This window comes from Cuculus canorus, chromosome 14 (genome assembly GCF_017976375.1).
Source record: "Cuculus canorus isolate bCucCan1 chromosome 14, bCucCan1.pri, whole genome shotgun sequence".
Classification (NCBI taxonomy): domain Eukaryota; kingdom Metazoa; phylum Chordata; class Aves; order Cuculiformes; family Cuculidae; genus Cuculus; species Cuculus canorus.
The window spans coordinates 20,404,238-20,417,558 of record NC_071414.1 but is presented as its reverse complement, the minus strand read 5'-3'; the positions used below and the strand labels follow the sequence as shown (position 1 = coordinate 20,417,558).

The 13,321-nt window shown below is 46.5% G+C and overlaps 2 protein-coding genes across 7 annotated transcripts in view; one reads left to right on the top strand and one right to left on the bottom strand.

Annotated features, from left to right (window-relative positions):
• PPP2R2B (protein phosphatase 2 regulatory subunit Bbeta) overlaps nt 1-1,192 on the top strand; it is a 76,136-nt gene extending 74,944 nt beyond the window's left edge. For all 3 annotated transcript variants that reach the window (XM_054080007.1, XM_009562154.2, XM_054080008.1), the window contains one exon: nt 673-1,192. In XM_054080007.1, coding sequence (XP_053935982.1) covers nt 673-952 — 280 coding nt within the window. In that variant the 3' untranslated portion in view covers nt 953-1,192. The remainder of the gene's footprint in view (nt 1-672) is intronic.
• A 12-nt stretch (nt 1,193-1,204) lies between these two features.
• TCERG1 (transcription elongation regulator 1) overlaps nt 1,205-13,321 on the bottom strand; it is a 36,160-nt gene continuing 24,043 nt past the window's right edge. For all 4 annotated transcript variants that reach the window (XM_054080003.1, XM_054080004.1, XM_054080005.1 and 1 more), the window contains 6 exons: nt 10,794-10,958; nt 9,772-9,954; nt 8,666-8,845; nt 7,652-7,735; nt 7,300-7,400; nt 1,205-6,171 (listed from right to left, as the gene is read on the bottom strand). In XM_054080003.1, coding sequence (XP_053935978.1) covers nt 5,970-6,171; nt 7,300-7,400; nt 7,652-7,735; nt 8,666-8,845; nt 9,772-9,954; nt 10,794-10,958 — 915 coding nt within the window. In that variant the 3' untranslated portion in view covers nt 1,205-5,969. The remainder of the gene's footprint in view (nt 6,172-7,299; nt 7,401-7,651; nt 7,736-8,665; nt 8,846-9,771; nt 9,955-10,793; nt 10,959-13,321) is intronic.

Sequence of the window (13,321 nt, the reverse complement as noted above, 5' to 3'; positions counted from 1 at the left end):
TTTCCTGTGGGTACAACAAGGATCACCTAAACCCGCAGCCTGTACCCCTGTGCTGCTAAGGGCGTCTGGTGGGATCCCATCTCTCTCATGGACAGCTTTGGTTCCAGTCTTCATTTCACCCACATGCAGAGAATGATGGTGATGTGTTTGGCTCCAGATTGCCAAGATCCGAGGTGACAACCATCCACACAGAAATCACACCAGATCTGGGGCAGAAAGCGTGTACGACCACTGGATCTGGCAGGGTTGCCGCAGAATGAGTTAATGAGGCACAACTGGTCCTGGAGCCCAAATTCCGGAGGTAATATAAGTCTCATTATGCCTCTGGATACCCAGTTTGCCTCTAGTCATCAGGCAGTTTGCCTCTAAGAAGGTGTGAAAAGCATTCAGTTCAGGTCAGCTGAATCTTTGCCATAAAGACTGATCTCTGTACGCATTGTTAGCCTGAAGGAATTGCCTCCCCTATGCGCATTCCATGGGTTATGGAGGTGAAGGCTATGGGGACATGGCTTCACTGGCTGAGCCTGAGGCCTTTTGGCACAGAATGGGCCATGATCTGCCTGGTGTCCTGGCTGGGTCCCTGTGTCCTGTGGTGCCTATTCTGGGCAGGTCTGGATGTCGCAGGGGGCCGAGGTCACACACGGTGACCCCATCTCCCTCCCCTCCTCACAGCGTCATCATGACCGGCTCCTACAACAACTTCTTCCGCATGTTTGACCGCAACACCAAGCGTGATGTGACGCTGGAGGCCTCGCGGGAGAACAGCAAACCCCGCGCCATCCTCAAGCCCCGCAAGGTCTGTGTGGGTGGCAAGCGGAGGAAAGACGAAATTAGTGTGGACAGTCTGGACTTTAGCAAAAAGATCCTGCATACAGCTTGGCATCCCTCGGAGAACATCATTGCCGTGGCAGCAACAAACAACTTGTATATATTCCAGGACAAGGTTAACTAGGACAGCTGTTCTTTAGGAATCTCATGTACTGAATACTAGTAAACACAGGATTTCAAATGGTTTGTTTGTTTGTTTGTTTGTTTGTTTGTTTGTTTCTTTCTTTCTTTCTTTCTTTCTTTCTTTCATTCTTCTTTTCTTTGTTTTCCCTTTTCCTCTTCCTTGGCTCAGTTGTTGCTCTGCAGGTAGCGGCTCTGCAGAGGCGAAAGCCCTGCAACCTCGGCAGATCCAGATTTCGCTTTATTTCCATGTTGAGCTAAGGTGGAATGTGGGGTTGGGGCTGTACCGGTGTCCCCGTTGGCACTGGGATGGCCAGAGCTGCTGCTGTGGGGCATGAGGGGCACATGCAGCGAACCAGGGGAATTCTGTACCAGCAGCCCCGCTCTGATCATTTCAAACTTAACCCTACACCAGTTCTGTTGCAAAATCGGAACATTGTCCCCTTTGCCACTTTTCATATTTGTCCTTTATTATTATTTTGTGTTTTTAACAACAGAGGCAGCAAAACCAAATGCAAAATGGAACCGTTCTGATTTGCAGTGGACAAGCTGAAAGGGGGTAGCTGCTGCGCATGGAGTCGTGTCTGCTCTGGCCACGCTGCTGCCCTCCTTCACCCCACGGAAACCCTCCGCAGGATTTGGCTTTGTAGTTACTGTGGTGCCTTTTTTGGTATATGAAATACCTTTATCAACAATGCTTCCAAACTGCATTGAGTGCAAACCAAATTGAACCCAGGCTTTTCTTCTGCAGTTCTTGTCTTTTGCTTTGGTCATTTTCACTTCTTGTGTTCTAAGCCTTTGCTTGTTGTGACTGACTCTCTCTCTCTCTCTCAAGTAATTTATTTATTTATTCAATTTTTTAAAAGATAAAGTATAAGTTGCTAATTTATGACCTTCTAGAAAAGAATCCAACCATATATGGCTGTAAGCACCTGACTGCTTCAAAGGGAGGCTGTCTGTGGTCCTACATAATAATAATAATAATAATAATAATAATTAAAAAAACAATAACTCTTCCTCTTTGCATGGCAAGGCTGCCCCTTTCTACTCTCAAGATTGTTCAGGTCCCCCTTTGACTTGAGTAACTGTTCAATAAAAAAAACCTCTACTGAATTTTCAGTCAATCTGAAAACTGCTCCTGCAACAAAAAGCAAATGAATAAATAAAGTCAATTAAACCATCCGACACTGTCACTGTAGAAGTGGCTCCATAAGGGTGGCCCAGCTGTGCATCTGTGCTGGGGCAGCAGGCATCCTCCTGGGGCCGGACACCGGGCTCTCCAAGGGCCAAGAGCTCTCCCAGGACACCTCTGCGAAGCACCTGAGGATTCCCACCGTGTCCCACCATGGGCGACAAAACACCACTCACTGAAGGAGTACAGGGATCACACGGAAAGCAGGGAGCCACGCAGCTGCGGGGCCCCGGCTGTGCCGTGGGCCAGGGACGGAGCTCGTAGTGCTGAGTGCCAGGATGTCCTGTCCCCACCACCCCTGCCACCTCCGAGGTGATCACGAGGGAAACAACCAAGTACACTGGCTCATAGATTTATTACAAGTGATGGCTTTCAGGAGAAACTGCTTTTTTAAAAAAAAATTAAATGGTAAAATAAAAAACCAAATAGCAAGAGTAAATGAACCAATTTTTTTTTTTTTTTTTTAAAAAGAAGTTCTTTTTGGTTCCTGTAAAGAAAGCCTACACGCTGGTACCGGGAGTAAAGTTGTCCCAAATGTGTCTCTGTGTGGAGTCGCTGCTTGTTGTGCCTCTTGCGTGCTGGGTGATGGCAGCTCTGTGGCACCGAGGTGTGTCCAGAGAAGGTCCCTGGCCAGAGGTCCAGCTGGTGAGGTGTGGCTGGAGGACCCTGCCGAGGGCACAGGACATGGGATCGCTCAGAGGCCGGTGAGCGCCTCCCCCTCCAGGGGGGTGCACCTTGGCAGGGGTGATCCTTGGACACAGGGATCCTTGTGGGGCAGAGCAAAGGTCCTGCATCTGCTGCTGGCAGAGCAGCCCACGATGCTCCTGTACGGAAAGCTGGCCAGCTGCAATCCCGAATGCTTTCTGCAGCTGTAGAGGGGCATTAGGGAGTGTTGGGGGATACTGTATGAGGGCCAGTGCACCTGCTGTGCAAGTGGCATTGTCTGATGCTGTGGGCAGGATGCTGCCCGGAGTGTGCAGTGTCCAAGGCTGCCAGCCCGTAATTGATGCCCTGCTTGCTCATGTGAGGAGCAACGTTCCCAAACATCCCAAACACTGCCCCACAGCGCAGCCTCAGCACAAAGTATTATCAATCACAGGGCTATGTGGAGTGACAAGGGCTGTTACTCCTGCCCTGCAGCCTGGCTGCTGGAAAATGGAGCTGCTGGACCCTTCTGTATGGTGATGATGCCGGGGGTGGGAGTTGAGCCCCATCAGAACTCTGCCTGGCATCAGGGGCTGGCAAGGCAAAGCCAGGCAGGCGGTGAACAGTTGCATTTACCCAGGTCTCTGCCACAAGCTGGAGCCACTGGTAACGCGATCCACACTCCCCTTTGCCTATCATTTGCAGGACCAGAGGAGTGGAATCATGCCCACATAGGAGCTGCTCTGGGGGGATTATTGAGTCCTCGCCTCAGCACCTGATCAAACACCAAATCTCATAGAAACCAAACACAGCTTCAGCTGCCCCTGGGGGACACCAGGGACCGTGCCCGAGGTACTGTGGGGGCAGGGGACCAGCTCCATGACGGTGAGCATCACCAGCGTCCTCTGGCAGCATCACTGCAGTGCATCAGCAGCACCTCCCTGCGCGAGGGGCTCAGCTCCTCAAGCCTAATTGCTTTATCTGCAGAATCAGCGAATAAATAAGTGTTAATGAACATCTGGTCTCTGTAAACAAGATAAATTTAAATTAATAGCAATCTTATTCATTTAATGAACAAGTTAACCGTATTTTAAACCAGCCATAAAAAATGCCTGGCTTCCTGTGGGACGCGTAAAGCTGGGCAAAAATAAATCCATTTACTGGCAGAGCTGGGCTGTGCAGTGTTCTCAAGGTGAGCGGGTGCAGTGCTGTGATTCCCACCACCAGCATCTCATTCTGGTCACCCTCTATGTCCCAGATGTGGCCCTGGACACGGTGTCAGTGCCGAAGGGACTCTGTGGGGCCCCCTGCACCTGGAGATTCGGAGGATGCTGCACTGCCAGCAGCCCAGCACTGGAACGAGCAGATGTGTTAGTCAACGGCACCACTGTCTGCTGGGGCAGTCTGACCCTTCACTGCCAGACCCTGCCCGTGCTGCAGCTTAACAAACACTCAGTTCATTCGTTAAAATGAAATTTTAAATTAGACCCAACCCACACAGGAATGTCTGCAGGTAACGCAGGGCTGTGGGTACAGCGCAGGAGATGGCAAAGGCTGCTGTGGAGAAGCCTTTGGGGTTTGACCTTAAAATGGTGGTGAGGGCAGCCCGAGAGACCCTCCCCATGCCAAGACTGGACACAGCACAGGACAGGCCAAAGGCATCGGCATCACCTGATGCTGGTTTCCAACTGCTTGGGCACCACGATGCTGCTGGAGCCAGCAGGCACTGAGGAGGGACGCCGGCCATGGATCAAGGGAACCTATTCTTACGGCGGGCACCGCTTTCCAGAGGTCAGCAGCACAATCCCCTTCCCACGCTGGCTAAGCCCTTGTGAACAACCTTCTGCCTTGGTGCTCAGACTGTACGTCCCTGTAGCTGGCCATCAAAACAGGAACTGCTGGAAAAAACAGTTTCTCATGAAAGAATGAACTTGGAGGAAGAGATCCATATCAAATACAGAAGAAAGAGGAGGAAATACTTTGCCACCGCAGTTCCTACCACCTCATATTTAAGCAAAAGACTGAAGAACAGAACTAGAATGTGCCTTTGCTGGGTACTCCCTGGCACTCACACTGACCTGAATGCTGCTGCTGGAGACCAGCCTGATGCTGCACAGAACCATGGGTTCTGTTCTGCCAAACACAGAATTTAGGCGGTAAGGCTTCAGTTGTTTGCTTTACTCATAAATGCACAAGTCCAACAAAATCCAACAAAAACTGGTATTAGGCCTGTACAATCCATATATAAAAAGGGTTGGTTTATTGTAGTTCAAATACATAACCTGAACGATCCCAACATTTCAAAATTAAACTTTAGAAACACAAGTTGAACATCCAAAACAGGAGTATAGTTTACAAGAATCGCCCAGAGGGGAAATCCACAGTCTAATCCAGAAATATGTAAAGATCACTTTATCGTAAATAAAAAGGTGTTTGTACAACCGCCCTGTGCTGCTCCAGCGACCACTGTTATTGAACAACTCTTCCCAGCTTTGGGTAAAAATTATTAGACAAATACTCACTTGGGCAGAGCAACCTGATTCTTCTTCTAATTCACGGGTAGGGGAAGGAACAATGCAGACCTGTGAACAAATTTACTTTGGTCTCTTGGTCCTAATTCTCCTTTCTCAGTTCTAACTCTGACTTGAATGGATTTAGGTCCATCTACATGGGTGAAAGGAAGCAGAGAACTGCAACCTGTGTTTGCAGAATGCGGTCCTCAGTAACCAATAGTTCAGGCTCTCAGACGGCCTTGCACCTCCTGGGCCAGGGACGGCAGGGGCTGTTGGTCGCTGGTGGCACAAGCAGTGCAGGCTCAAACCACAAGCCTGACCATCCTCAGGACTCACAACACAATAGTGCTGAGGAAGACAACCAGACTTCAGATATCCACGCCGCATTCAGACACTGCACTGCTCCGAGATGTGAAGTTACCAAACACAGCCCAAACGTTTGGATTTTTGTAAGTCATGCCCCAAAGAAACTCATAAATATCTTTAATGTGGGTCATTTGTTGTTGGTTCCCCCTCCCAAGACCATTTTATGTTCACAAATGCTGCTTCTCTCTCTGCTCCTCAGATGGTTTTGCAATAAATTCACGGTAATGTGTATGTATAAACCTGACAGATGGCTCATGCAAGCTTTTTGATTTAACAGATACCCTTGGCTTAAGAGCATTTCCTATCTATTTTGTTGTTCGTCTGGTCGGCTCCGAAGCTGTGGGGGGTGGGGGCGGCCCTCGACGGTCCAGGTCGTCTACGTAGGACACAATGAGCTTGCGTCTCTCTTCTGGCACACAGTCAAGTACCAGGTATCGCTTGTCATTCTGTAGTATCTTCTCAACATCCTTCAGATGCTGATCTGACTCCTGGATCAACTTTTTGGATCTGAAAGCAAGCGTATGAATTACCACCTGGGAGCCCTCACCAAGAGAAAGCGCAGCTGGGGTCTACCGAAAAGCAGAGCAGAGAGAGGGTGCAGAGATTTAGGTATCATCTTAGCTAGAAAGATGCTGCTTTGATGTGCCTAGGCCTGATCGAACGGTGCCCTCTGCACGGGTAAGAGCACCTTGCTGCCCACACCTGTGCCGCAGTAATTCAGCGCCACAGAGACCTGGGTCTGGCTGCAATGGCCTTGTATAGCACTACATGAACTATACAAACCCTAAAACCTAGATGGGATAACCCCCCCCCCCAGGGTTTTAATTCAGCATCTAAATAAGGCAAGTTAGAGCTTGGATGTGGAAGCCTCAGCCATAGTCCAGCTCAGCTGATTAGATCAACCGTTTCCACAGCCTCACCTCAGAGCACTGTTTGGCACTCACTGGCACCACCCGAGCCCAGAACTCAACACAGTGATGTCGGCTACAGAGGAACCACACGGCGCCTTAGGACCCAAAGAACTTAACTTCATTTTCTCGTGTTTAAGTGAGCTTGCGTTTCTGATCAGATGCTTGTTCTGGCCCACACCCAGTCCTGTATCAGCCTCTCCACCCCTGAATCTGAGTGAAAAAACTCAACTGCTTGGTGAATAGACCACCTGAAAGGCCCATCCCTTCCACGAAATCCTCCTGCAGAAACCAGGCTTGTTACTTATGGGGTTTTAATAAAACTGCAATATTTCTTTGCTGTCTACACCAAAGTCCTGAAACACAGTTCTCACTTCAGCACTGATCCAACTGAGTCCAAACCAAGGATGAATACAAACACAAATAACGAGCCTTGCCACAAACACATGAAACGCCTGACAGCGCAGAGTCCTGAATACTATTACAAAGCTAAAGAATATCACGCCTTTGTCGGTTTGGCTTTCATTACTTTTTCATCAGCAGTAGAAACATCAAAATAAAGCAAACAGAGGTCTCTTGCTGCTGCAGCTTTTTTTTTTTTTGGCAGGTTATAAAGGGCCATAGAAGTGTAATTTAGGCATTGGCTAACACCAGGAGAAAAAACAGGTATCAGTCTGTTGCAATTCACATGGGAAAGCACAATAAAAAGGCTAGTGCCCCTACACACCTGTACGTTATGAATTTGGTCTCTTTCAATAGCGTTCGGAAGTCGGCTTTGGCAGTGATGTACTTGTCTCTAATGTATTCCTCAAACTCCCTTTGCTTTTTCTGAAAGAAATGGACAAGTTTAAAACACTGAACACAGACAAAGTACTTCATGCAACTTAACATACTGAACTTAAGCAGTAATTACATGTTAATTATGTTTTTCTTTATTTTCTGCATTTCTAATTTAACAAAATCTTCAACAATAACACCTGTGTTCACATAAAGCAGAAACCACTTCAGTCGCCACTACCTTAAATTTCTCTGTATCCTGCACTACACCCAAAGTTCACAGCCTGATGCAAACCACTTACCCTGTCACTTGAAGAAAATTTAATGCACCTTGGATCTTCTTTAATGATTTTTTTTACTTCTTTCCATGTTGATGTTAAAGTTATCTTTCAAAAGAAGCAAAAATATTCAGATTAAAAGAAAATTAGATTCTAAGTATACAGAAGGTAAACATTACATCTAAAGCTTTGAAATATCTCGAGTCCACTGACAAAGCTGTTGCTGTACTTAAGTCTTGTGGTTTGATTATTTATGCTACCCCAGTTGTATTTTTCACTAGTTGATTTTACATATTTACTTTTCTTTAGTATTTTGAGATGAGAGTTTTCACAAACTCACCCCAAGTTATTTTGCCAGTACGTTTCTAAGTATATGAATGTGTTGCTAAAAATGTTCTACAGAAAACCCCCTTCAGAATTACATGTCTGTCATTTTATACTATCACACTAAAAGCCTGTCGATCTCCTAAGCACTTTTAACTAAAGCATTTAAAAAAATGAGGCAAAACCTCCTGGGTTAAGAGCAAGCTGACTGGTAGGCAGGTAACTGAAAAAGAGCGAGACTCCCTAAAACCCTAATGCACAGGATAGGCGATAGATTTCCACAGCATCACAGAGCAAAAGTTCAGGTTCAGCAGCAGAAGGTAAAGCAGGAGAACATGAAACAGATGAACTGGTAGGATTTTATACTGATATTCATTAATGCAAACACATAGGTATCTGAGAGCAAGATGCCACAGAGTAAAGACCATCACACAGCTTAGTGCAGAAGAAATGTAACATCCTGCAGGAGATAAAAAGATCATCAATTAGCAGTTTACATGTAAATGAGCTGCAGGTTAAACCAAATAGCATTCAAGATAAATGGGTAAGGAAACACTGTGCACAGATCTTGTTATGAAGAAGAAAAGATAGTGGAGAAGCAAAGGGGCGCTGGAAATAAAACTGAACAAATCTGACTGTGTGACAGGAAGCCAGAAAAAGAGAAATAGCAATGGGCTGGCAGAGCGTTGAGGTTCAAATGCACATAGCTCTTACTGCTGAAGTTTCATCCAGGAGTTGCCTGAAGTGTTCCCTCTTCTTTTTGGTAAGTGCTTCGATGTGTTCATTAAACAGCTTCTCTTTCTCTTCTCTTTCCAGCAAGGAGCCAGACTCCCATCGATGATCTTTGCGTAGAGTCCTTCTGGTATCAGACCACGACACATCTGAAGAACGCACCTAAAACAAAAGACAATTGGTTTCTTAACTCACTTTTTCTACAGTCCACTGATATTTCTTATATACTATTTAGGCTTTCTACTTCTCTTGTTTTAAGTCAAGGTTCAAATTAAAGACCAAAAAAGCCCAAAGAAGCCACGCCTTACGGAAAAGCCCACGGTAGCTTTCCCACAAACACTGACCAGGCAGTCGCAGAAAAAATGACTTCACATCAGTTCAAATGCAGATGGAGACACCTCCTCTCAAGCACTCTCTCAAAGAGGAAAACCCAGCATCCTCCTTCACTGTGCACAACACGCTGCATTAACAGCCTCAGAGATAATTATTTCCAAAGAGACAGTACGAGATTTGCAGTGTCTGGGTTCTAGTCTGAAGAGCATGCTCAAGAAGCTGTTGCCTTATGTTACCAGATACCAGTCCAGAATGATGAGCCATTTGTACCCTGCCCTCTTATAAAGATTCCAGTGCTGAAACATGGAACCGAGCACTAGGAACCTGCTTGGATGTCACATCTTACGCCAGGGTGCAAAGGGCATAGCACAGATACTAGTGAGAACTCATTTTGCCAATCCTGTCGTCTTACAGAACATTGGCCATCCAAGAACCACTCTCTCACGGATCAGTTTGGTCAGGAGAACAAAGCAAACACACAACATAGCAGAGACACGGTAAGATAGAAGTGCTGTGTTTGGAGTGCAAAGAAGAGGGACACCACAAAAATAAGGGGACTATTGCTAATGCTTCAACATGATCCAACATACACACTGAAGTTTACAGTACTGTGGCAGAATTCTCAACAGCAAGTGGAGGGCAGTGGGAGAAGACAACGGAGTTCTATTTCTCTATAAACTTAACTACAAATGACAAAGGTTTTGCACTGGCAAGGGGATGCGCTGCTAAGCTGCACCAGCCTGTCCGCAGCTCACCATGTCAGACAGAAGCGCTTTGAAGTTCTGGATAGCTTCCTCCCGTTTGTGCTGCTCACGTTCTCTATCAATTTCCTTGGTCTGCTCCGAACGAGCTTTCTGGACTTCCCTTTCTCGTTCACGCAAACTCGCCTCAATGCGTGCTTGTCTCTCCAGCTCCTTTTCTTTCTCAGAATCTAAATTCTGAAATGCAAGAACAAACTTTTCTCAGTAAGAACGACACATCACCTTTCATACATTCATTAGACAGAGAAGTAAAATAAGGGGTTATCAAACTAATGGCCCCTTGGAATGAGACACTTCAAAGCGATCTGAGACTTATGGATCACAAAGTTGTGCCTCAGCAGCTCTGTGGAAGCATTTTAGAGTTTATGTGGCAGGAAGAGGGGCTTGGTCACAATGCTGATCACAGAACCACCCTTCCCAGGAGCAGGTTCCTGTGGACAGGGACAAACTCCGATAATGGGGGGGGGGGCAGGAGATAGTGGTGTCTCTATCTGTTAGCACAATTTTACATTCTCATCTGTGAACTGCCTGGAAGAGAATGGTAGGAATATTGGATTACAAGAGAGGAACCAGTGATGGAACTGTGCAGGAATCACCTATATTCCTAAAAGAAGCTCAGCTGAGACAAAAATCACAGCAAAGGAAACTCTGCCCACCCAGATACGAAGAAATCAGTGTGGTGTCTGTATGGGCTGCAGTTTTACAGGCATTTTTACAATCAATGGCTTTCCAGGAGCCTCTGCCTTTCTGCTGGACAAATCCTCCTGGACATCGTGTGTGTGCACTCATGCGTACGTGGACTGCAAACATCTGTGGCAGCAGCAGCACTAGCGACAGCACCACTCAGTTCTCAGCTGCCATCCTGGGATACTTCTAGAGCCAGCTATGGCACAGAACGCTCTTAGCACTGAACTGAAGCACACATTAGCGTCCCTCCTGCTCAGTTCCTTCACCTGCTCAGAACGACGAGGCCAGCACAACACCCACAGTTGAACTCCCCAACGCCTCACGCATACCTTAGCTATTTTCTCTATGTACTGCTTGAACAGGTCCTCCCTCTGCGAAGAGCTATCCACTGCTTTGTAACGTGGGTCAGTCTCTACTTTGTCCTTCACTTTGCTCCAGCGAGACTGACTGTCCAGGTGGTGATTTGCCAGCAGTTCAAAGAAGTCCATTTTGATCTGGTTTACAGACAGAAACAGAAAGGCAGTCCTTGAGAAAGACACTTTGATACCCAACAGTTTGCACTTACGAAAAAAGGAGTCTACTTACCTCCAACTGAGGGAAGCATATTAATATTACATACCATTACAATTCAGAGAAATCAGTAAACCTCTGAATTTAGTCATAACTGCATCTAAAATTCACTTCCCCATGGGACAATTTTGCTAGAGCAGATACATGAAGAAGATCTGCTGCATCTAAGATGATCGATATTCTTTGAAGAATGATTCACAAATACTGTTTTTATTACTTTACTCCAATTTAAGCTTCTTTTTTTTTAGCTTTTAGATACATATATTAAAGTAACAAGCTACTGATTCTATATTGCAGCACATTAATACCACAGAAGCTATGGAGTTTCAAACAGGGCTCAAGATAAATCAAATATTTATGGGTTCATCCTGCATGCGTACAGTGAACAGAGGTAAACACTTGGATCTGCTGACAAAGGGCAACGTCTTAAGGTGGATCTAACCGATAAAGAATTGCTCACATATGGTAATTGGGTAAATTACATTTAAGATGGATAAGCACATATATGTAAAAGTTTAAGGAAATGTTTCAGTCTACTTTTTCAACCAGAAATGGCAAGTGAAGACTGTCCACAACAGCCACTGCAGAGGGCTGGCAAAGGAGCAGTCACAGTGGTTTGCTTGATGACAAATTTTGTGGTTTGCTTGGTGAGACAACTGGCAACGTGTTGTCACCCAAACTCCCAGAACCAGCAGCTGCAAGAGCAGCTACTGAGCCTTTATTACATCTCTTTCTGGGGGCAGATGACCTCCCTGTTCCTGTTGCACTTTAGGCCCTTGTATTTCTCATTTTCATTGCCACCACTTTATGCCTGGTTTGGCACTCAAGGCTCCATCTCTCTGGCACAGAGAGGTGAGGGGCTGCTCCGCCTCACTTGCCGAGCACCGGAGAACTGCTGCAGGGATCCCACAGGCAAGGCAAAGCATGCTGCCTTCACAGCATCCCAAACCCTGCTGGCCCACAAAACAAAACCCCTTCAGGGCACACATTAAAGACCCCAAAACCAGGGAGAAGGGTTGGCCATTCATTTTTTTGATACTCATCCCTTTAAAAAAGGAAACCACTAAAAGCAGTTCAGCTGCAAATGGCTGTGGTTCATAAGGGAAGCGAGCGAGTGGATGGGTGAACAAACTCTGGCGTGCCAGAGCACCATCACATCCCGACTCCCTTAAAATGGGCCTCGTTACAGAATGCAAGAACAAAACAAAGATCAGAACCAACATCCCGCAACCTTGCCCACCAATAATTTTAGTTCTTAGCAATATTAACATATACATATAAGAGGCTTTATAGACTTTTTTTCTTTACTATCTCAACAGGGAGATTAAGAGAGTAGGCAGGGATCAGAAAAGAGCTGGTTAGTGCCAGCAGGGAGTTGCTCTACGTCTACAGCACTATCAGTTTTTCTTAAAGTAGCTGAACAAAATGCTAAGCAAACCATTTATTCATTGTAAAGTTAAGAATGTTGTTTGAAAACATCTTAAAATATGCATGCAGTATCAAAAGTATGAAGCTTTCTAAGCCACGGCATTAGAAATATTTGTTAAAAGTCAAACATTTCCCAGATGTTGTTACAGAAGTCTATAAAGTAAGGGTGTCTCAGAGGTATCCACAGATCATATGTGCATATAGGTGCATTTTGCAGGATAAACTCTGCCTATCCCACCCTGCTGGCAGCCCCCTGGCATCAGCTGCAACACAGGCAAGACTAAGTCCACTCCCCCCTCCACAGGGCGATGCTCCCCCAGGAGCCGCCGCCAGCTCCCCCTTTGCTCCCACAGGACTTTGCTGCTGAGCTCTGGCACTGCCAGACTGTTATGCCAGCCGGGCTTTCTGCTGCTTCCCAGCGACTGACCCAGCAGAAAACTGCAAGGGTGCAACCAAGTCCCTCCTGGGAAAAACAAATGACACTTCCATGCCTTTAATGCTCTCACAGCACGGGTTTAACGTCTGTCATCCTCAACACATCCAACACAAGTGCTGCGACTTGGGCTTCCATCTAAAAAAATGTCAAAAACAACTAAAAAAATTGAGTCAAAGCCATCTCTCCCAGGCATAATCTTCTAAACTCACAGCTCTCGGACAGTGGGTGTTCAGTACATCTACATGTAGCAGAAAAAGCCGTCCAGAGATGCTGGCACAGGTGGGAGGCAGAGATGGCAGCCAAGGGGCTGCAAGGCATTTGTGCTGAGCACTTCAAACCCGTGCAACGTGGGACACCAGGCTTGTCCCTTGTCAGACATGGCTCTTCTCAAGGACATGGAGCTATGCTGTGTTCTGGGACAGC